At 48.7% G+C, this 24,797-nt stretch overlaps 2 protein-coding genes across 6 annotated transcripts in view; one reads left to right on the forward strand and one right to left on the reverse strand.

Annotated features, from left to right (window-relative positions):
* The window catches only part of DGCR2 (DiGeorge syndrome critical region gene 2), a 74,613-nt gene extending 53,587 nt beyond the window's left edge, over positions 1-21,026 (reverse strand). For all 5 annotated transcript variants that reach the window (XM_060118538.1, XM_060118537.1, XM_060118536.1 and 2 more), the window contains exon 1: positions 20,752-21,026. In XM_060118538.1, the coding sequence (XP_059974521.1) occupies positions 20,752-20,830 (79 nt within the window). In that variant the 5' untranslated portion in view covers positions 20,831-21,026. The remainder of the gene's footprint in view (positions 1-20,751) is intronic.
* A 2,373-nt stretch (positions 21,027-23,399) lies between these two features.
* On the forward strand, positions 23,400-24,506 carry TSSK1B (testis specific serine kinase 1B). The gene has a single exon (XM_060119335.1). The coding sequence runs from the start codon at positions 23,400-23,402 to the stop codon at positions 24,504-24,506; it is 1,107 nt and encodes a 368-aa protein (XP_059975318.1).
* The last annotated feature ends 291 nt before the right edge of the window (positions 24,507-24,797 follow it).

Here is a 24,797-nt window from a genome sequence, read left to right on the forward strand (position 1 = left end):
TTATTGACCATATTCCTTATGTTGTATATTTCATACCTGTGAACCAATTACATTGCAACTGTAAGTTTGTACCTCTTAATCTCCCTCACCTATTTCTTTCCTTCCCCCACCCCACCCCTCTGCAACCACCTGCTTCTTCTCTGTATCTATAACTCTTTCTGTTTTGTTACACTTGTTTGTTTTGTCTCTTTTTAAATTTTTATTTATTCATTTGGCTGCGCTGGGTCTTAGTTGCAGCATGTGGCACCTTTGTTGTGGCATGCAGGATCTTTAGTTGCAGCATGCAGGATCTTTGGTTGTGGCATGTGGGATCTTTAATTGCAGCATGCAGGATCTAGTTCTCTGACCAGGGATCGAACCCGGGCCCCTTGCATTGGGAGGGCAGGGTCTTAACCGCTGGACCACCAGGGAAGTTCCTGTTTTGTTTTTTTTTAGATTCAACATATAAGTGAAATCATACAGTATTTGTCTTTCTCTGACTTATTTCAATTAGCATAAGACCCTCTAGGTACATCCATGTTGATACAAATGGCAAGATTTTACTCTTTTTATGGCTGAGTAATATCCCACTGTATATATATACCACATCTTCTTTATCTACTCATCAACTGATGGGCACACTTAGGTTGCTTTCATATCCTGGCTATTGTATACAATGCTGCAATAAACAAAGGCGTGCATATATCTCTTTTACTTAGTATTTTCATTTTCTTTGGATAAATACCAAGGAGTGGAACTGCTGCACTGTATATGGTGGTTTTATTTTTAACTTTTTGAGGACTCTCCATACTGTTTTCCATAGTGGCTGCACCAATTTACATTCCCACCAACAGTGCACGGAGGTTCTCTTTTCTGCACATCCTTGCCAACACTTGTTATTTGCTGTCTTTTTGATGACAGCCATTCCAACAGCTGTGAGGTGATATCTCATTGTGGTTTTGAATTGCATTTCACTGATGATTAGTGGTGTTGAGCATCTTTTCATGTGCCTGTTGGCCATCTGTATGATTTCTTTGGAAATACATCTATTCACACCTCTGCCCATTTTTAAATGGTTTTTCTTTTTTATGTGACTGTAAATGGGACTGTTTTCTTAATTTCTCTGACAGTTCAGTGTTAGTGTATAAAAATGCCACAGATTTCTGTATATTAATTTCTATCCTGCAACTTTACAAAATTCATTGATGAGCTCCAGCAGTTTTTTGGTGGCGTCCTTAGAATTTTCTATGTGTAGTATCATGTCATCTGCAAACAGTGACAGTTTTACTTCTTCCTTTCCAATTTGGATTCCTTTTATTTCTTCTTTTTCCTTCTTCTTCTTTTTCGGCCACGTCGTGCGGCATGCGGGATCTAAGTTCCCTGACCAAGGATGGAACCCAGGCCCCCTGCGTTGGGAGCACAGAGTCTTAACCACTAGACTGCCAGGGAAGTCCCTATTCCCTTTTTTTTTTTTTTCTTTTTCTCGTCTGATTGCTGTACCTAGGACTTCCATTACTCTGCTGAATAAATAGTGGCAAGAGTGGGCATCCTGTCTTGTTCCTGATCTCATAGGAAATGCTTTCAGCTTTTCACTGTTGAGAATGATGTTAGCTGTGGACTTGTCATATATGGCCTTTATTATGTTCAGGTATGCCTCTTCTATACCTACTTTGTTGAGAGTTTTTTAAAATTACAAACAGATGCTGAATTTTGTCAAAAGTTTTTCCACATCTACTGAGATGACATTTTTATTCTTTAATTTGTTAATGTGGTGCATCACATTGATTGATTTGTGGATAGCGAACCATCCTTGCATCACTGGGAGAAATCCTGCTTGATTGTGGGGATTTTAATGTATTGTTTTTTTTGTTTATTTTTTAAAATTTTTGGCTGTGTTGGGTCTTCATTGCTGCGCACAGGCTTTCTCTAGTTGTGGTGAGCAGGGGCTAATCTTTGTTGCAGTGTGTGGGCTTCTCATTGTGGTGGCTTCTCTTGTTGCAGAGCACGGGCTCTAGGCGTGCAGGCTTCAGCATTTGTAGCAATGTGGGCTCAGTAGTTGTGGCATGCGGGCTCTAGGGCGTGCAGGCTTCAGTAGTTGTGGCTCATGGGCTCTAGAGCACAGGCTCAGTAGTTGTGGCACATGGGCTTAGTTGCTTCCCAGACCAGGGATTGAATCCGTGTCCCCTGCATTGGGCAGGTGGATTCTTAACCACTGTGCCACCAGGGAAGTCCGGGATTTTAATGTATTGTTGAAATCGGTTTGCTAATGTTTTGTTGAGGATTTTGGCATCTATGTTCATCAATGATATTGGAATGTAATTTTCTTTTTTTGTGATATCTTTGTCTGGTTTTGGTATCAGGGTGATGCTGGCCTCACAGAATAAGTTCAGAAACATTCCTCTCTGTAATTTTTCTGAATAGTTTGAGAAGGAAAGATATCAACTCTTCTCTAAATGGCTGGTAGAATTCACCTGTGAAGCCATCTGGTCCTGGACTTTTGTTTGTTGGGAGTTTTTTTTACTTACTGACTCAATTTCATTACTGGTAATTGGTCTGTTCATATTTTCTATTTCTTCCTGGTTCAGTCTTGGGAGATTTTACATTTCTAGGAATTTGTCCATTTCTTCTAGGTTGTCCATTTTATTAGCATACAATTGTTCATAGTAGTCTTTTATGATCCTTTGTATTTCTGTGGTATCAATTGTAATGTCTCCTTTTTCATTTCAGATTTTATTTGGGCCCTCTCTTTCTTACTGATGAGTCTGGCTAAAGGTTTATCAATTTTGTTTAGCTTTTCAAAAACACAGCTCTTAGTTTCATTGATATTTTCTATTGTTTTTTAGTCTCTATATTTTGTTTATTTATGCTCTGATCTTTCTTTCTATTAACTTTGGGTTTTGTTCTTCTTTTTCTAGTTTCTTTACGTTGTTTGAGATTTTCTTATTTCCTGAGGTAGCTTATATCTTTATAAATGTTCAGAACTGCTTTTGCTGTATCCTATAGATTTTGGATCATTGTGTTATTATTTATTTATCTATCTATCTATCTATCTATCTATCTTTGGCTGCATCAGGTCTTAGTTGCAGCACGCAGGATCTTTTGTTGCAGTGTGGGCTTCTCTCCAGTTGTGGCGCGCGGGCTCCAGATCGCAAGGCCTCTGTAGTTGCAGCAGGCAGGCTCTCTAGTTGCGGTGCACATGCTTAGTTGCCCCATGGCATGTGGGATCTTAGTTCCCCAGCCAGGGATCGAACCCACATCCCCTGCATTGGAAGGTGGATTCTTAACCACTGGACCACCAGGGAAGTCCCTGAATCACTGTGTTTTTGTTTTCATTTATCTCCAGGAATTTAAAATTTTTATTTCTTCAATGATCCATTGGTTGTTTAGCAGTATATTGTTTAACCTCCACATGTTTGTGTTTTTTGTATTTTTTCTTGTAGTTGATTTCTAGTCTCATAGTTTTGTGGTAGAAAAAGATGCTTGATATGATTTCAGTCTTCTTAAATTTACTGAGACTTGTCTTGTGGCCTAGCATATGGTCTATGCTGGAGAATGTTCCATGTGCACTTGAAAAGAATATGTATTCTGTGGCTTTCAGATGGAATGTCCTATATAGGTCTATTAAGTCCATCTGTCTAATGTGTTGTTTAATGTTGTTTAAGACCAGTGTTTCCTTCCTGATTTTCCTTCTGGATGATCTGTCCATTGATGAAAATGGGATGTTAAAATTCCCTACTATTATTGTGTTACTATCAGTGTCACCCATTATGTTGTTTTACGTACTTAGGTTGTTCCTATGTTGGGTGCATGTATATATATACTGTTTAAGACTTTTTTTTTTAATGTGGACTGAATTTTTAAAGTCTTTATTGAATTTGTTACAATATTGCTTCTGTTTTATGTTTCGGTTTTTTGGCCCTGAGGCATGTGGGATCTTACCTCCTTGACCAGGGATCGAACCCGCATCCCCTGCATTGGAAGGCGAAGTGTTAACCACTGGACCGCCAGGGAAGTCCCTGGGTACATGTATATTTACAACTGTTATATTTTATTCTTGGATTGATCCCTTGATTATGTAATATCCTTTTTGTCACTTCTTACAATCTTTGTTTTAAAGTGTATTTTGTCTGATGTAAGTATTGCTACCTCAGTTTTTTTTTCATTTCTATTTGCATGAAATACCTTCTTCTATCCCCTGACTTTCAGTCTGTGTGGCTTTACATGTGAGGTTAGTTACCTTTAGGCAGCATATATATGGGGTCTTATTTTGTGCATCCACTCAGCTACTCTCTTCTCTGTCTTTTGATTGGAATATTTAGTCCATTTATATTTAAAGTAATTATTCATATGCACCTACTTAATTGTCATTTTGTTGACTGTTTTTGAGTTGTTTTGTAGTCCTTTTTCGTTCCTTTCTTCTTCTTTTGCTCTATTCCCTTGTGATTTGATGAATCTTTCATGTTATATTTGGATTCTTTTCTCTTTTTTTGTGTATTTATTACAGGTTTTTGGTTTGTGTTTATCATGAGGTTTATATATAGATATAGATAGATACATAGATAGATAGATACAATTATTGTAAATTGCTGATCTCTTGAGTTCAAATGCATTCTAATCTTTTTGTGTGTGTGTGTGTGTGTGTGGTACGCGGGCCTCTCGCTGTTGCGGCCTCTCCAGCTGGGGAGCACAGGCTCCGGACGCACAGGCTCAGCGGCCATGGCTCACGGGCCCAGCCGCTCCACGGCATGTGGGATTCTCCCGGACCGGGGCACAAACCCACGTCCCCTGCATCGGCAGGCGGACTCTCAACCACTGCGCCACCAGGGAAGCCCCTCTAATCTTCATTTTTACTGCCCACCCCTGCACAAAGTTTACTGGTTTGACATCATATTTTATATCTTTTTGTTTTGTGTATCCCTTTACTTATGATGGATATAGGTGATTTTACTACTTTTGTCTTTTAACCTTCCTACTGGCTTCATACATGGTTGACTTACTACTTTTACTGTATATTTCCTATTATCAATTAGATTTTTCCTTTCATTATTTTCATATTTCTAGTTGTGGTCTTTTATTTTCCACTAGAGAAGTCCCTTTAACATTTTTTGTAAAGCTGGTTTGATGGTGCCGAACTCTTAGTTTTTGCTTGCCTGTTAACATTTTGATCTCACCATGAAATCTGATGAAAGCTTTGCTGGTTTGCAGAACTGGAGTGATAGCTATCTCACATCTTACGTAACATATATCAGCAATTTCATACAATACTCAAAACATATTCTGATGACAGCCATGGTATAGTATAGCCAGTACATCTCAAGAGAAACAACAGCAATAGCAAAATCAGATTCTTGAAAGTTCATTTTGCATGTGCCAAGCAGTGTATAAAGTGCCTTGAATACATTTTTACATTTAAATCCTTCAGACGAACCCATTAGCTCCTTCAAACAACAGAGCCTTGTGCCTCCTGGGGGCCAGGTACTGTGCTGGATGCAAGCGAGAACAGAAGAAGAAGTACAAGGTCTCTGCCCTCACAGAGCTCAAAGTCTAATAAGGAGGCAGATCTTCCCAACCATGGAGTAGGCAAAGATTACCATAAAAGAAAAAACTGATAAATTGGACTTCTTCAAAATTCACAATTTCTTTGATCAAAAGCTCAGTAAAGATACCTAGTTCAGTGGAACAGAACACAGAGCCCAGAAATACACCCACACTAATGTGGCCAATTGATTTTTGACAAAGGTACAAAGACAATTCAGTGGAGAAAGAATAATAGCTCAGTAAGTGGTAGTGAAACAACTGGAAATCCACATATCAAAAAATGAAGCTCAACTCACAGACATACAAAACAAAATTATGGTTACCAAGGGGGAAAGGGGTGGGGGGCAGGAGGGATAAATTAGGAGTTTGGGATTAACAGATACACACTACTATATATAAACTAGGTAAACAACAAGGACCTATATATAGCATAGGAAACTATATTCAGTATCTTGAAATAACCTACAATGAAAAAGAACTTGAAAAAGAATATATATGTAATATAAATATATGTATAAACATATTTCTAAATATATATATACATATATATATCTGAATCACTTTGCAGTACACCTGAAACTAACACAACAGTGTAAATCAACTATACTTCAAAAAATAAAAAATCCCAGTGCTCTACCGCTCAAAAACAAAACAACAACAAAAACAAAAACCCCAGAAAAACAAACCTCAACCCATACCTTAATATTAACCCCAAACAGATCAAGGACTTAAATATAAAACCTAACACTATAAAACTTCTAGGAGAAAATATAAGAAAATCTTTGTGAACCTGCGTTAGGCAGAGTGCTTACATTCATCACCAAGAAGAAAAATTATTATAAACTGGACTTTACCAGAAGACAAGTGGTTGCCAGGTGGGACCTCAAGGCAGAGGAGGCACTGACCACAAGGTGCACAAGGGAACTACGGGGGGATAGAAGTGTGTTCCGCATCCTGAGTGTGGTGCTGGTTACATTTGTCAAAGCTCAAAGAATGATACACAGAAAGAGTGAATTTTAGTGTACTAAACAAATAAACATGTTTTTAAAAGTACATTTAAGCAAATGAATGGGTAAGTCACTGACAGAAAATATCTGCAACACATCTAAGAACTTTTGTATATCTGGAATACAAAAAGAACTTCTACAACTCAACAATAAACATAAATAACGAAAAGGCAAAAAACCTCATACAAGTGAGCAAAATATTTGAAGAAATACTTCTCCAAAGAAGATACATGAACAGTTAAAAAGGACATGAAAAAGGACTTCCCAGGTGGTCCAGAGGTTAAGACTCTGTGCTTCCACTGCAGGGAGCATGTGTCCAACTCTTGGCAGGGAAACTAAGATCCCGCACGCCGTGTGGCATGGCCAAATTTAAAAAAAAAAAAAAAGGACATGAAAAAGTTCTCAACATCATCACTCACAGGGAAATGCAATTAAAAAGAACCACCTGAGGGCTTTCCTGGTGGCGCAGTGGTTGGGAGTCCGCCTGCCGATGCAGGGGACACAGGTTCGTGCCCCAGTCTGGGAAGATCCCACATGCCACGGAGCGGCTGGGCCCGTGAGCCATGGCCGCTGAGCCTGCGCGTCCGGAGCCTGTGCTCCGCAACGGGAGAGGCCACAACAGTGAGAGGCCCGCGTACCGCAAAAAAAAAATAATAATAAAAAATAAAAATAATTAAAAAAATAAAAACTAAAAGAACCACCTGGGCTTCCCTGGTGGCGCAGTGGTTGAGGGTCCACCTGCCGATGCAGGGGACACGGGTTCGTGCCCCGGTCCGGGAAGATCCCACATGCCGCGGAGGAGCTGGGCCCGTGAGCCATGGCCACTGAGCCTGTGCGTCTGAAGCCTGTGCTCCGCAACGGGAGAGGCCACAACAGTGAGAGGCCTGTGTACCGCAAAAAGAGGAAAAAAAAGAACCACCTGATGGGACTTCCCTGGTGGCACAGTGGTTAAGAATCCGCCTGCCAACTGTTGGTGGGAATGTAAATTGATACAGCCACTATGGAGAACAGTATGGAGGTTCCTTAAAAAACTAAAAACAGAACTACCATATGATCCAGCAATCCCACTACTGGGCATATACCCTGAGAAAACCATAATTCAAAAAGAGTCATGCACCACAGTGTTCATTGCAGCACTATTTACAATAGCCAGGACACGGAAGGAACCTAGGTGTCCATCGACAGATGAATGGATAAAAAAAAATGGCACATGTATACAATGGAATATTACTCAGACATAAGAAGAAACAAAACTGAGTTATTTGTAATGAGGTGGATGGCTAGAGTCTGTCATACAGAGTGAAGTAAGTCAGAAAGAGAAAAACAAATACCGTACGCTAACACACATATATGGAATCTAAAAAAAAAAAAAAAAAAGGGTACTGATGAACCTAGGGGCAGGACAGGAATAAAGACGCATACATTGAGAATGGACTTGAGGATGTGCGGGGGGAAGGGTAAGCTGGGATGAAGTAAGAGAGTAGCACTGACATATATACACTACCAAATGTAAAACAGATAGCTAGTGGGAAGCAGCTACATAACACAGGGAGATCAGCTCGGTGCTTTGTGTCCACCTAGAGGGGTGCGATGGGGAGTGTGGGAGGGAGACGCAAGAGGGAGGTGATACGGGGATATATGTATACATATAGCTGATTCACTGTTATACAGCAAAAACTAACACAACATTGCAAAGCAATTATACTCCAATAAAGATGTTAAAAGAAAGAAAGGGAGAGGGAGGGTGGGAGGGAGAGGGAGAGGAAGGAATGAAGGAAGGAAAGAAGGAAGGAAGGAAGAAAGAAAGATAAAGAAAGAAAGAATCCGCCTGCCAGTGCAGGCGACACAGGTTTGAGCCCTGGTCCAGGAAGATCCCACATGCCACGGAGCAACTAAGCCCGTGTGCCACAACTACTGAGCCGGCGCTCTAGAGCCCACAAGCCACAACTACTGAGCCTGCGTGCCACAACTACTGAAGCCCGCGCACCTAGAGCTCGTGCTCCGTGACAAGAGAAGCCACTGTAATAAGAAGTCCATGCACCGCAATGAAAAGTAGCCCCCACTCACCGCAACTAGAAAAAGCCCACGTGCAGCAACGAAGACCCAATACAGCCAAAAATAAATAAATAAAAATAAAATTTAAAAAAATAGCACAAGCACTCTGAAAAAACATCTGGCAGTTTCTTATCAAGTTAAATCTTGTTTTATTTGATAGAGTATTAGAAGCCTTAGCTAGTGCAATTAGGCAAGAAAAAGAAATAAAAGGCATCCAAATTGGAAAGGAAGTAGTAATATTATCTCTCTTCACAGCTGACGTGATCTTGTAGGTCATGTCTAAAGATTACACACACACACACACACACACACTGTTAGAACTAATAAACAAATTCAGCAAAGTTGATCACAAAATAAACAAATTCAGCAAAGTTGCAACACATAAAAATTAGTTGTGCTTCTATACACTAACAATGAACAACCTGAAAAAAAAATTAAGAAAACATCTCCATTTACAATAGCATCAAAAAAAAATTCAGCAATAAACTTAACCAAAGAGGTGAAAGACTAGTACACTAGTAAACAAACTACAAAAGATTGCTGAAATTAAAAGAGACACAAGGGGGCTTCCCTGGTGGTGCAGTGGTTGAGAGTCCACCTGCCAATGTAGGGGACATGGGTTCATGCCCCAGTCCGGGAGGATCCCACATGTCGCGCAGCGGCTGGGCCCGTGAGCCATGGCCACTGAGCCTGCACGTCCAGAGCCTGTGTTCCGCAACGGGAGACCACAGCAGTGAGAGGCCCATACCGCCAAAAAAAAAAAAAAAAAAAGACACAAGGGGCTTCTCTGGTGGCGCAGTGGTTAAGAATCCGCCTGCCAATGCAGGGGACACAGGTTCGAGCCATGGTCCAGGAAGATCCCACAAACTGTGGAGCAACTAAGCCCGCGAGCCACAACTACTGAGCTCACGTGCTACAACTACTGAAGCCTGAGCGCCTAGAGCCTGTGCTCTGCAACAAGAGAAGCCACTGCGATGAGAGACCCGTGCACCGCAACAAAGAGTAGCCCCCGCTCGATGCAACTAGAGAAAGCCACATGTAGCAGTGAAGACCCAATGCATCCATAAATAAATAAATAAATAAATAAAATTTATTTTAAAATATATAATAAAGAAGACACAAATACGGACTTCCCTGGTGGTCCAGTGGTTAAGACTCCATGCTTCCACTGCAGGGGGCATGGGTTCGATCCCTAGTTGGGGAAGTTAAGATTCCACATGCTACGTGGTGCAGCCAAAAAAAAAAAAAAAAAAAGACAGAAATAAACAGAAAGACATCCAATATTCATGGACTGGAAGACTTAAGAGGTCAATACCGGGACTTCCCTGGTGGTGCAGTGGTTAAGAATCCGCCTGCCAATTCAGGGGACACAGGTTTGATCCCTGGTCCAGGAAGATCCCACATGCCACAGAGCAACTAAGCCCGTGCGCCACAACTACTGAGCCTGCACCCTAGAGCCCATGAGCCACAACTACTGAAGCCTGCACGCCTAGAGCCCATGCTCCACAACAAGAGAAGCCACTGCAATGAGAAGCCCACGTGCCGCAACTAGAGAAAGCCTGCGTGCGGCAACGAAGACCCAAAAGAGCCAAAAATAAATAAAATAAATAAATTTCTAAAAAAAAGAGGTCAATACTACCCAATCTACAGATTCAATACAATCCTTATCAAAATGCCAATGATTTTTTTTTTGCCAAAAGAGAAAAATTCATCCCAAAATTAATGTGAAAACTCAAAGGACCCTGAACAGCAAAACCAATCTTAAGAAATAAAAACAAAGCTGGAGGCCTCACACTTCCTGATTTCAAAACATAGTAAATTACAAAACTACAGTAAACAAAACAGTGACTGGCATAAACAATGACATATAGGCCAATGGAACAGAATAGAGAGCCCTGAAACAAATCCTCACATATATGGTAAAATGATCTTTGAGAGAGTAGCAAGGTTACACAATGTGGAAAGGATAGTCTCTTCAACAAATAGTGCTGAGAAAAGTGGACACCTACGTGCAAAAGAATGCAGCTGTACCCTTACCTTATACCATATAGAAAAATTAACTCAAAATGATTAAAGACTTAAATATAAGACCTGAAACTATAAAACCCCTAGAAGAAAACATAGGAGAAAAGCTTCATGACATTGGATTTAGCAATGGTTTCTTGGATATGAAACCAAAAGCACAGGCAACAAAGGCAAAAGTAGACAAAGGGGACTACATCAAACTTAAAGTAACAACAAACTAAAAATGCAACCTACAAAATAAGAGAAAACATTTGCAAATCATGCATCTGATTAGGGGTTAGTAACCAGAATATATAGAAAACTCCTAAAACTCAACAGCCTAAAAACAAACAACCCACTTCAAAGACAGGCAAAAAGACTTGTTCCCTAACGTCCTTTTTCCATTCCAGGATCCAATCCAGGACACCACATTGCAGTTAGTATTACAAAGGAATTTCTTCTCTTTAAAAAAATATTTATTTATTTATTTATTTATTTTTGGCTGCATTGGGTCTTAGCTGCGGCACGCAGGACCTTTCGCTGCCGTACACAGGCTCTTCGTTTCGGTGCACAGGCAGTGCGCGGGCTTCTCTCTAGCTGTAGCGTGCAGGCTTAGTTGCCCCACGGCATGTGGAATCTTAGTTCCCTGACCAGGGACTGAACCGGCGTCCCCTGCATTGCAAGGCGGATTCTTTTGTTTGTTTGTTTGTTTGCTTGTTTTTGCGGTACGCGGGCCTCTCACTGTTGGGGCCTCTCCCGTTGTGGAGCACAGGCTCCGGACGCGCAGGCCCAGCAGCCATGGCTCACGGGCCCAGCCGCTCCGCGGCACGTGGGATCTTCCCGGACCGGGGCACGAACTCGCGCCCCCTGCATCGGCAGGTGGACTCTCAACCACTGAGCCACCAGGGAAGCCCTGCAAGGAGGATTCTTAACCACTGGACCACCAGGGAAGTTCCACAAAGTAATTTCTAATATGCTCCATCAGAAGATTTTAAGGTAACAAAATAAAAAACGTTCATTAATAGCATTTATTAACGCTAAAATCTAAATAATTTAATTGTAATAAATTTTACTTGGCCTTTGTCTCCAGTGATACTGACTGGTTGTCTACTCAACATACATAATTCTCTTCATACCATAAAAGCAAAACAGGAAAAAATATTTTAAGCAAATAGCAATATATACTAATGAGAGTTGACATGTTAAAACTATAAATATCTACTCCTAAAATGATACTTTAATTTACCCAGGCAAATACTACAACCTACTGGAAAAAGAAATGTTTCCTTACCAATTAGTGTGATGAAATAGAAACTTGGTATAATAATGAGATTATAGTAAATACTTTTCTCAATATTATTTGTTTAATAAATGTGGTTTCAAATAAACACAGTTTTGAACCTAACTGTTTAACAGACACACATTAGAGAAGAGAATTAATCCAAATAGCTTTTGGACCCAGTACTTTGAGTACATACCATCAGTCTAAAGACAAAAAAAGAGCTGGGGGAAAAAAAAATTCCCAAACTCTAACTCAGTCAGTCTGCTGTTGTTAGTGGTAACAGGTATAGCACTCCTGAGATGGTTCTCTGTGCACTGTGGGAATAAGGAAATAGTAAATCTACTGATGTTGTTGGAAGCCCCAGTTCTACTGTAGAAAAAGGGTGATACCAATATGAACCAGGGAAAGGAAGCAAGACCCTGGGATGCTGGGTTGGAACTAAAGATACAGTATGAACTTATAAACAAAGAGACTCACATGGACACACCCATACGCCCACACTACAGAGAGGGACACACGCCCCAGCTGGACCGAAAGGTCTAGCAGCAGCAAGGTCCTCTTGGCGATGAACACACCTAGCACTAAAATCTTGGTTTCTCCAAGAATACCATCTCCCACTAAAAGGAACCAGTGCTCCATGGAAAAATGCTGGGGGCAGGAAAGATACAAGATGAGCCTGGTAATGAGGAATGTTCAACAGCGCTTGGGGCATGTCAGAAGAATACAGAAGCCAGCCTGAAGGGGTTCCCACTGCCCAAAACAACTGCAATATAATCACCAAAATGAATGACAATAATGACTATCACGCATTGAATAAGAAGAAGAATCCATGAGTCCACACCGATGTTAAAGAGGAAGAACAAGCTTTTTTACAGTAGACTAGTGCTAAATGAAAGAGGAATAAGAGAAAACCATCATTTAGCAATCATCACAGCAATAACTGATTCAGGCAAGAATCATCAATAGATGCTTAAAACCACTGGGCCAGGGCTTCCCTGGTGGTGCAATGGTTAAGAATCAGCCTGCCAAAAAAAAAAAAAAAAGAATCAGCCTGCCAATGCAGGGGACATGGGTTCGAGCCCTGGTCTGGGACTATCCCACATGCCGCGGAGCAACTAAGCCCATGAGCCACAACTACTGAGCCCATGAGCCTAGAGGCTGTGCTCTGCAACGAGAAGCCACCACAATGAGAAGCCCACACACCACAATGAAGAGCAGCCCCCTCTCGCTGCAACTAGAGAAAGCCCGCACGCAGCAACAAAGACCCAATGAAGCCAAAACAACCCACAAAAAAACCCCACACTGGGCCAGGTGATCTGTCTCCCTAACGAGTACCTGCCGACCACAAAGGGGGAAAGAAAGCCACCTTTCCAGTCGAGAAATGCAGTCAAAGCCACCTCACCACATGGCCACAGTTAACAAGGCCATTCCTGGGACAAGCTGCCAGCTGTGCCCAGGATGCACGCGCTGAAGGGGACTCAATGTCTCAGGGGATCACTCCTGCCAAAGAGGCGGCAACTGAATCTGACCACGAGGAAACAATCTGATAAACCCATAAGGAGGAATATTCCAAAAAATGGCCAGCCTGTACTTTTTAAAAAGTCCACACCACGAAAGACAAAGAAAGCTAGGGAACTGTCCCAGATTTCAGAAGATTAAATGCACATGACAATTAAATGCAGCAGATGATTCCGGGCTGGATCCTGGATTGGGGGGAAAAAAAGTGTGTGGTGAATGGGACAACTGGCAAAGTGGGGATATGGCTCATGGTACTACCCCCGTGTTAGCAGTCCTAAACGTGCTTCCGGGAGAACGGCTTGTTCTCAGGAAATAGGGGAAAGGAACTTAGAAATGAAGGGTCATGTCTGTGTGTGCAGATACATTTCATCTCTGGACGTGCGCGCATGCGCGCACACACACACACACAAAAAGCGTGCAGATGTGGGACGAGTCAGATGTCACAATCGGTAAATTTAAGTGAACTGTATACAGTTGGAGTTCACAGTACTATTTTTGCAACTTTTCTAGAAGCATGAAATGTTTTCAAAGTTAAAAAAGTTTTGGAAAAAGAATGATGTAACCCTCTGCCTTCCTCTGAAGGAAGATACTTTGAAATCTTAATTCTTTTTGGAATTAAGGCTTCTTCATGCCAATAAAACATGCAGATCATTGGATCTTAGGATTTGGTTTCGCTTTTGCCAGTAAGGCACCTCACAAATGAGTAATTTTGTTCATGTCAAAGTTCCTCTAAATGGTCACTCTGAGTCTAAATTATCCTTGGTGAAATTATGTCATTTAGGTAAATAAGCACACGAATTAGAGTTATAGCATAAATACATGTAAAAACCAGGAGTCGACCTGGAGCTGCTGCAGATGGTTTTAGGTTGAGACAAGCCCACGATATCAGATCCTCAGCACCTGCCACCATCTCCAACCGTGCAGCTCTCTAAATTGCAGCTTCGGGTTGAGGAAAAGTTGTGATAAGAGGTCGCCTAGAAGAAGGCCCCACGGGCAAAACAAGACTGAGGAAAGTTCTTATAAAGGCTTGTCTTAAAAAAAAAAAAAAAAAAAAAAAAGAATGAAGTAAAGCTGTATGGACTTACCCACAAAGACCTCCAAAACACTGTCAAATGAAAAAGTAAAAAAAAGTATAATCCATTTACATAAAATAATCGATGTATGAATTTTTATAAGTGTGAAAAAAACCCCGCCATCATATTTCCACTGTGCTGGGCTTTCCCACAGCTCACACACCGGTCTGGACCCACATCCTTCGCACGGATGGGGTGGAGGAGAGAATCTGAAGAACGTCTCCCTTCCTGAAGTGGCCAATAGACCCCCAGACGGCTGCTGCAGAGTCCGCCGCATCCTTTCCAGGCCCTTCCAGGCCTCCCGTCCCATCTCATATGACCATGAAGCTCTGTGGGTAACTGACCGACCCAGGGACCCTAGGAAGTCGCCAGTGACACATGAAAAGGCCTCCACGTCAGTAGACCCGGTGGCAAGTGCGCAGGGGGTCCTGGAGCCTTACGTCTCCAGACCGACCCTCCGGGACGCCCTCACGGTGGCTCCTGCCCCCTGTCCAGTGCCTTGGGGAGCCCCAGGCAATCCTCCCCACAGCGACCAACTCCAAAGGAGGGTCCCCAGGGAGGAAGGCGGCTTCCCAGCAGGGCAGGGGCTCAGGGTAGACCCGGAGGCCCTTGCAGTACAGCATCCACACAGGGCTCTGCTCTCAGCCCCCGCCTGTCCAACAAGGAGCTGTCAACAGCTGAGGACACAAAGACAGACGACAAGCTGATTGGACTGACAGCTCGCTGCCAGGGGCCTGAAAGCCAGCCTACAGCAAGGGACCAGAAGGGGCAGGGGCATGAAGGACAAGAGCCAGCCCCGGTGACTGGAGCGACAGCCACGCCAGGTGGAGAGGAGGGAGAGAAGGCAAGAGGCGAGCGTGTGCGGCCCCCACACCCGCCGGCTCCCGAGCGAGGCCAGTGTAGTGCGCCAGCCTGGGAAGGGCGGGCCACGTCCTTGGGCAGAGGGCACGGCCATCAGTGGGGCAGGCTGCCCCCCAGCCCCTGGCGGCTGGTGAGCTTCTCCATTGAGGACCCACAGCGATGAGAAGCCTCACCTGCCCTCACCTCTCAGGGCAGCTCACGCCTGCAGGAACGATCCTCCCCCCAACAGCGTGAGGCCCGGGCCAGCTGGCTCTGCAGCAGGCCCCCCCGGGTCCCTGGTCCTCGCCACCCCCACCGGGGCAGCTGCGAGGCCCACTGGCAAAGGGAGCCGTTGCTCTTTATGTCAAAATATAAACAGCCATTTGTGCATTTGTTCAATAACTGATTTCTGAGCACCCACTCTGTGCCAGACCAGGCCCGGGAGACCCAGCATGCATGTGACAAAGAGCAAACCATGTCAGCGTGAACAAGCCTGGCCCTGTCCAAAGTGCTGTGACTGTTTGGGGGGCTCTGGGTAAGCCACCCCCACCTCCGGCGGCAGCTGGACTCAGAGCTCACGAAGCATCAGGCACTGGTCACAGCCACTGCACTCCCTGCCTCGGAGTCAGGGGGCTCTCCTGAGAAATATGTCCTCATGTGCTGGCACGTCCACGCTCTCAGGGGGTCCTACACTCCCTGAATGCAATTCATGGATAATGCTCACAGCTTTTATGGAGCATTTGCTTTACATCTTTACACTTTTTAGAACTTGATACCAATCCACTTTCATTCTCATATCTCCACGAAGTACATACGCTCTGTTATTACGTCCATGTCACAGATGAGGAAACTGAGGCAACGAGAAGGCACACAGTGGGCAGCAGAGCGGGGCCAGACTCCGGACAGTGCAGCACTAGGCTCCTTGCTCTCAAACCACCACCACGGACTGCCTGGTGCTCCAGGGAAGCAACCCCAGACCTTGGCTTTCCTCTCTCCCAGATGGATGCCCAGAAGCCCCAGAACACTCTGGGACCCCGGGTCACCAAGCTCCGACCACGGCCCACAGGCCATTCACCCTCCCCTGGACTTGCCCTGCAGAGGCTGACAGGGCCAAGCTTGGAGCGGCAGGACAAGATGTGACTTCTTTCACGAAACATCCCAGGTCAATAACCACACTGCAAGCCCACCCATCACTCTGACTGGCAAACAAACTAACGGTCCAAAATTGGGCTCTCGGGATCACACTGGCCTGCTCCGCAGCCTGGAAGGGGAAGGGGCCGCTCACCAACTCCTCAGCACCCAGACACCAAGCACAGGGACAAGGGAGCAGCCCAGCAGCAGCTGGAGGAAAAGACGTTTAGTGGGTCCCCTGCTATCTCCCAGCTCCTAAACACTGTCACTGACACACTGCACTCAGAGTCAACTACCAGGTGTCGCCCTGTGCCCAGTGCCAGGGAGGCAGAGGACAGCGTGAGCTATGGGATCCCCACCGGTGCAGGGCAGCCCAGTCAGTGCTGCTGCTCATGGGTCGGGGGAAGCCAGGCCTGAGAGGGACCAGGGAGGGCTGCTGCAACAGCAATCTGGGCCAGAGAAGCCACAGAGGTGCGCACACATGTGCCAAAGTGCAGCAGCCACGCACCCCTCACTCCTGAGACCAGAACCACCAACTGAAACTCTACCCCTGACTCAGGCTCCAGGGCCAAGCAAGCTTTGGCTGCAGTGCTGCCTTTCCCCTTTGCCATGGCGACACGGTGCCCGCACACAGCAGGCAGCAGGCAGGGAGGCATCACTGCTCATCTCTGCTCTCAGCACTGGCCAGAGTGATGGGGGGGAAGGGTCATGACATCTTCCACTTACTCTCAAATGGTTCAGAAAACAACCACATGTGCACCTGCATATATACACACGTGCACACGTACACACATGCCCTCAGGGCGGGGAGAGTGGGGGTAAGGCAGATGAGGCAATATGCTAACAGGGAGGTCTGGGCAGAGGATGCGCAGGGCTCTTTGCACTAATTTTCTCCCTGCAACTCTTCTGTAAGTATGAAACCATTCCCCAGCAAAATATTTCTTTATAAAAAAAAAAAAAAGAACAATTCATTAGCTAGTAAGATTGGAAAGTCTATTACGCTACTTTCCAAGTAAAAAGAATCCAAGTGTTAGGTCCAAAGCCCCATCTGTCAGCAGGACAAGCTCGGCAGTGCCGTGGGTTGGGGCTGAGCAGGGGCTCCAAACTCGGGAGGCGCCTGGCAAGCCCTGGACAGACTCCACTTTCCAGCTCCGTCTGTGAGCTTTGGCCACATCTGCTTGTGAAATATCCCCCCTCTTCCTGTTCACTAACCCATGTGCCGCAGGCGCTGGCCGGCTCACTGAGGATTTGTCAGTTCGGCACAGCCAGCAGGAGGGGTACCGAGTGGCATAGGGGACAGAACCCTGAACTAGGAGCCAGCCCCCAACACACGCCCTTGTCTGTGCCCCAGCTCTGCTGCTCCTCCGCTGTGTGACCTCATGCACATCACTGGCCTCTCCCAGCCAGCTTCCCAGAAGCACAAGGAAGACAGCGTCCAGTCCTGCTCCCCTATCAGGCCAACCAGGTGAAAACAAGCTCTTCCAGAACTGCGGCCTCAGCTCACTCAGTGAAAGCAAGTACATGGTGGGGTCCTCCTGGATGGAACTGTGGCCAAAACCATGGCAGGATTTCCTTTCATAACTGAAGCCAGAAAAACACGGTTTTAGAAACAGCACTTGATGCTACATTCCCTGAGAATGGGATGCAGATGGAGAAAGGTCACTGCGATGGTATCACAGTCGGTGGCCCCCAAATGCCCCTCCATGTTTGTCACCCCTCGAAGAGGTCCCCACCCTCTTTTTCTCACCACAGCCCCAGAGTATACAACACACACCACTGTCATTCATGATGCCTGATCACAGCAGGGACCTGAGAGGAGGGCTGGTTCTACCCCTCAGATCAGAGTATTCAGATGGAAAAAGTTCTGCACCCTCACCTGGAGAACCACTGGGTGGATCAGGGGAACGGAGGTGGCCTGGGGGTCCACAGCTGGGGTTAAGGACAGACAGGGCAGGACATAGACAGCTGGAAGGGAGAGAGCCAAGGGTGCATGATGGCGGACAGACCAGACTTCTAGGACTGAAACCTCATCCCAGCCACCTGGTGTCATGAGTTCTGTTTCATTTCCCCCATCTGTAAAATGGAGGTAGCAACAATGTCTAACCCACAGGGACCACCTGAGAGCCCCTGGCATATAACGCATCCTCAATCAACCAAGATCAAACATGCATTTAAAAGACATTGTGGGGACTTCCCTGGTGGCGCAGTGGTTAAGAATCCGCCTGCCAATGCAGGGGACACAGGTTCGAGCCCTGGTCTAGGAAGATCCCACATGCCGCGGAGCAACTAAGCCCGTGCGCCACAACTACTGAGCCTGCGCTCTAGAGCCCACAAGCCACAACTACTGAAGACCGCGTGCCTAGAGCCTGTGCTCCACAACAAGAGAAGGCACCACAATGAAGACTAGCCCTTGCTCACCGCAACTAGAGAAAGCCCGTGCACAGCAACAAACACCCAACACAGCCAAATAAATAAAAATAAAGACATTGTGGCGGAAGGTCAAGTTCAGCACTTTCCTGTTGCCCCACTCTGTGAAAGGCCTCACACCCTAGCCTGCATCAGGGGAGCTAAAAGTGCTCCACCTGGCAGAAAGCCTCCTGGGAAGCAGGTCTGCCTGGTTCCCTCCTCACACCCCAGTGTGGGTCTAACCCAGGACTCTGAGAAAAAGCATGCAGACTAAGACCAGAAAAGCCTCCCTCCCAGGCGCCAGCCAGCAGACCCCTGCCTGGAAGGACACAGCACATACAGGTACCCAAGGAGAACATCTGACCCAGAGTGAGACCCACCTTGCTGCCCAACCAAAAGCAGGGAGCCATTTGGAGCCCCCCATGTTTCGCAGGGCAACTCAAGACACCACCAGGGGCTGCTGCAAAGTTCTGATGTGGGGAGTCATGGAATGAATAGGATAACTCTGCTCCCTCAACCAGAGCCACCCCCTGCCCCAACTCAGACCTGAGTGTGAGGCCTCCTGAAGCACACCCCTGCTTTGCAGGGGCACACGGTTAGCCACCTCTGCCACTACCTCATCTCTGCTTCCAAACCTGAAAAGCACTCCTACAGGGAGGGTATATTCTCTTCATTTGAGCATCCCTAGTGATGGGCAGGTGGGGAGCCACGCCAAGACACTTTCTGAATTGCTGCTGGCCAGCTGGCAGGATATGTGGACAGATGGAAAAGGAGTTGGGGACATCAGTCACATCCATCCACGCAGGCAGGAGATGCTGGACCCGGAACCAGAGACACCCTGAGAAAGACATGTATGACGTGTGGCTTCACCCCTCAGAATCCACTGACATAATGCGCAAAATCGGGACCCAGAAGTCAGACGGGATGACTCTCACTTCTCCACAGGTATAAACATGTTTTCTAAAGGACGTAATCACAAGAGCCCACAAATCCATTGGCTCTGGTCCCCAAGAGCCCATACAGCACTATCCTCCACAAGTGCTGGCTTCCGTTCCTACCAAGGCCACCCCCAAGCAGTCACCCCACCGTCCAGAGAAGCATCGCTGGACACTCCAGCTGAGTGGGGGCCAGGGTCCCGGCTACCAAGTGGACACTGGGGAGGAGGCAGAGCACTCCATACAGATGGCAGAGGCAGCGAGAGGTGCAGCGTGCCCAGGCAGGAGCCTGACTGGGGAGCCCGCACACCGCTATGCTCCCCTGCCGGCTGTACACACCCAGGTCTTAACAGCACCCACACAAGGAGCCCTGGCCACTTCTGCCTTCATGGGCCCCTTCCTCCATTTAAAAAAAAAATCAAGAACCACACTTTTCAACCGCACCGGTATAAAAACTAATGTATTTATATGAGCAGGTTACAGTATTTCCTTCAACCTGAAAGTTTAGGGCTTTTTCCTGCTGACTGTAAAACATTTTTACAGTCCACCAAAAGCACCTTGGGTCCCCGGCCTCCTGTGCCTGACGGATAAATCGGCCCTGCATTTGGGGTCTTGATTTCTCGCTGGAGGAGGAGGTACATCAGAAACAGAGATAAGGATCGTCCAGGACTTTCTGCTGCCGCGATCCCGATTCCCCACCACAGGCTTCCTTCAGAAAACGCAAGCCCCCGGGGGCTCCAAAAGCATCTGAGGGTCACAGACCAGGAGCACCCCCGGTGCCCGGCTCAGCGGCTCCTGGGCCGAGCGACCGTGACCAGCCAGCGGCTTCCAGGTGCCCCGAGCCGCCCCCTCGGCCCCCGGCCTGACCCCCATCGCTCCCGCTCCGTCGACCGCCGAGCGCGAAGTGAGGGCCCGGCGAGGTGGGGGTCCCGGCCTCCCCGCCCCCCCGCCCCGCCCGCGCCCCCGCCCCCACCACTGCGCACCTGGCCGCAGCGGCTCGGTGACCGTGAGCACCAGCAGGAAGAGCAGCAGGAAGGCACCGCTGTCTGCCTTGGGCACCATTTATCCTCCGTTCATCGTCCCCGGGGCGGCCGCGCGACCCCGCGGGGAGGCCGGGCCGGGCCGGGCCGAAGGTCGGGCCGGGCCGGGGCCAGGCCAGGCGAGGACGCTGCGGGAGGAGGGTCAAGAGGCCGCGGGCAGTCGCGCTCTCCGAGACTCTGGTCCCGCGCAAGATGGCGGCCGTCTTGCTCGGTCCGCACCGCCCCGCCCCCGCCCGCGCCGCCCGCGCCGGCCAATGAGCGCCGGGTGGGGGTGGGATCTGCGTGTTCCCCATGCGCAGTGGCCGAAAGGGGCGGGGCCCAAGGGCGGGGTGGAGGCTGAGGGGTGGGCCCTTCGGGGGCGGAACTACGAGGAGTCAAAGGTGTCATTGGCTGAGCAGAGAGGAGAGGCTCGTGGGCGGAGCCTCAGCGGCGGGGCCTCCGAAGGGCCCTGCAGAGCCCGGGCGGCGGGGCCTAGATGACAGACACGGAAGGGGCGGGGCGTGGAGGGGCAGGGGCGGTCCGTGGGCGGGGCCTGAAGGGAGGGGCGGGGCGCACGGGAGCCGGTGGGCGGGGTGGGGACGGGCACCGGGTGAAGAGGGCCCTGGGACACCTAGCGTCTTCACACCTCGCGCACCTGCAGCCCCAGGTCCGGTCAGTGGCCCAAGAGTGCGCCCCAAAGTCGTCTTTTAAAGGCCGAACCGCTGCGGAGAGGGATGAGGAAAACTGGAGGGACCAGCCTAACCCTGAGGAGGTTCCGGAGGTGGTTCCACCTCGTGAGGAACACGCAGGTGTGGCTTCATCGGCACATACAACTGAAACGTTTCAAACGGATGAGGGAGTAGCCTCAAGGAGGGTCACACAAGGAGAGCTGACAGGGAAGCCCAGATCCTAGAGACGGAGCAAAGCCCCCCTCTGGAGGAAGGGCCCTGCCCGCACAGCGGGGACAGGAGAACGCAGCACAGCTGCCGCCACAGCAGGCCCGTCTGCACGGAGGGAAGCCGCCGGGGACAGCGCTCCGAGCGCTGACCTCCCACCTGTCACCGTGGGAGGGTACACAGTAGGTGGGGTGTCCCCGACGAGAGAGGAGCAAGCCCTCCAAAGGAGGGACCACCAGCCGCGCACACAAGGGCTTGCCCAGGGTGTCAGGGTGGGGAAGAGGGTGGGGATGGGAGCAGAGAAAAGGGGGAGGGCCAAGGCTGGTGGGCACCCAGCCCAGCCCTGCCCACCTCCAACCCACCAAATCACTCTCCAGGAGCAGTCACCCCAAGCCCCTTCAGGGCATGGTCCTCCCGAGCATCCCAGCATTCCAGCCTGGGACATTCAGGGTCATCTGAGAGAGGCACCCACTCCCTCTGGACGGATATAGCCAAAGTCAACCCCAAGGTTAGGCCAGACCTGCCCACTCCTGTCCCCTCAGGGCGTGGCACACAACAGGGGCCCACAGCAGAGGGGCCTCACTGCTGGTGGAAACGGCGATCCCTGTCCAATGCTGCCCTGTTAGCACATTCTCAGGGAGCATTCCCAGGAGAAGCTGCTGCACTGAGAGAAGTCCAGGCCCACCTTCTGCCCCCCAGTCCCAGCTCTGCCCTGGGAGCCCAGCAGGGCTATGGATGGTCAGACCCCCGGGAGGGAACTCACAGCCAAGAGCAGAAACCCTTGCCAGTTGTACCCCACAGAGCCAGCCAGCAAAGGTTCAGATGAGGAGAGCAGCACAGGAAAGTGAAAAGTCCAGCAGACCACGCGGCAAGCGGGCAGAGCCCCAGCTTCCTAAACTGCATTGACCACTGGGCCAGGATGCTTGCCCCTCCTGACCCACCTCCCCCTTCTCAGCCTTGCTGTGCAGCCAGCAGGCTGCCTGCGTGGACATTATCAAGGGCTTTCAGGGCTGCAGGGAGGGAGAAGAGGCCAGGGACGTTTCTCCCCCCACCCCGTGGGGTCCTGTGGCCTCCACCTGAGATCACTGCTTCTGTCAAGGCGGCCCTCCCTGTACTCCTCTTCCCAGGTCCCAGTGACCACCCTTCTTCCAGCGGTCCATTACTACTCAGGGTTCTCTACACTCTGCTCCATGTTGGTAAGTCATCCCCTTATTAAACCCTCCTCAGACAGTCCTAACTTGAGTGTGTCTCCTGTTTCCTGCTGAGACCCAGAGTGATGGGACTGCCTGCCCTGGACTTCCAGGGATACCCCGGGTTGCAGAAATCAACCTGCTGCTCCACCAGCAGGCCTGGCTCTGGTTTGGAGGCTTGGGCTGACCAATGCACTCTCCACAGCCCCCTCCTACCTTGGGTCCCAGCCGAGCATGAGGCCATGCTCCGCTGACCTTCTGTCTGCTGCAGCCCACTGGCCAGCCTTCCAGGGTTCCGAGTCTTAGTGGCTCAGGCCAGAGCCTCATTCCCCAGGGCAGTCCTCCTTTATGACTTCATCCACTGAAGTCACCAGGGAGACAATGCTGAATCTTCCACCCCAGAGTCTTGGCCTCTAGGAGGCAGGCCAGAGGACTTTCTGTCCACAGTGTAAATGAGGACGCCGCTGGCCCATGTCCCGCAGGGATGTAGAGGGCAGCTTCAGGGGCACTGGGCGCTCCCGGCACCATGGATGATGCTGCCGTCCTCAAGCGACGAGGCTACATCATGGGAATCAATTTGGGAGAGGGCTCATATGCGAAAGTCAAATCCGCTTACTCTGAGCGCCTGAAGTTCAACGTGGCGGTCAAGATCATCGACCGCAAGAAAGCCCCCACAGACTTCCTGGAGAAATTCCTTCCCCGGGAAATTGAGATTCTGGCCATGCTAAACCACCACTCCATCATCAAGACCTATGAGATCTTTGAGACCTCCGATGGCAAGGTCTACATCATCATGGAGCTCGGGGTCCAGGGCGACCTCCTTGAGTTCATCAAGACCCGGGGGGCCCTGCAGGAAGATGATGCACGCAAGAAGTTCCACCAGCTGTCCTCAGCCATCAAGTACTGCCACGACCTGGACGTTGTCCACCGAGACCTCAAGTGTGAGAACCTTCTCCTTGACAAAGACTTCAACATCAAGCTGTCTGACTTTGGCTTCTCCAAGCGCTGCCTGCGGGATGACAGCGGCCAACTGACACTGAGCAAGACCTTCTGTGGGTCGGCAGCGTACGCGGCCCCCGAGGTGCTTCAGGGCATCCCCTACCAGCCCAAGGTGTATGACATCTGGAGCCTAGGCGTGATTCTCTACATCATGGTCTGCGGCTCCATGCCCTATGATGACTCCAACATCAAGAAGATGCTGCGCATCCAGAAGGAGCATCGCGTCAACTTCCCACGTTCTAAGCACCTGACGGGCGAGTGCAAGGACCTCATCTACCGCATGCTGCAGCCGGACGTCAACCGGCGGCTGCACATCAATGAGATCCTCAGCCACTGCTGGGTGCAGCCCAAGGCCTGGGGCCTGTCCTCTGCAGCCATCAACAAGGAGGGGGAGAGCTCTCGGGCCACCAAGCCCCCGTGGACTCCTGAGCCCAGCTCCGACAAGAAGTCTGCCACCAAGCTGGAGCCCCGGGAAGAGGCCCGGCCCAAGGCCAGGGTGGAGACAAGACCCAAGGAGGAGGCGCTGGCAGTGCAAGTGTTGAGGCAGTCAGAGGCCATGGGCCTCACCAGCAAGCAGCCCAGCAAGGAGATCGAGGAAGGGGCCCCCCCACAGCCTTCAGAGACACACACCTAGTCAGCTCTCGCGGCCCAGGGGGCTGGCAGAAAATGAGGCAGAGTTCATGGCCTCAAGCCTGAGCTCCAAAGCCGCCAAGGGACAAGCCGAGAAGGAAGACAGTTCCAGATGAGCCGCTATTTTTGTCAGTTTCTTCCCCCTCCCTTTGACCTTGGTAACTCATGTAGCTAAAGAAGCAATAAATCACTATATTACTGCAGACCCCGAGGTCAGTGTCTTTGCCCTGCGGTCTTTGGTCGCCCAGGGAGAGGATCCTGCACTCCCCCCAACCCCACTCTCAGACCACGCTGC

This window comes from Mesoplodon densirostris, chromosome 15 (genome assembly GCF_025265405.1).
Source record: "Mesoplodon densirostris isolate mMesDen1 chromosome 15, mMesDen1 primary haplotype, whole genome shotgun sequence".
Lineage (NCBI taxonomy): Eukaryota > Metazoa > Chordata > Mammalia > Artiodactyla > Ziphiidae > Mesoplodon > Mesoplodon densirostris.

Excerpts from the sequence above, each read along its gene's own strand:
- TSSK1B (XM_060119335.1), top strand. The coding sequence starts at position 23,400 with ATGGATGATGCTGCCGTCCTCAAGCGACGAGGCTACATCATGGGAATC.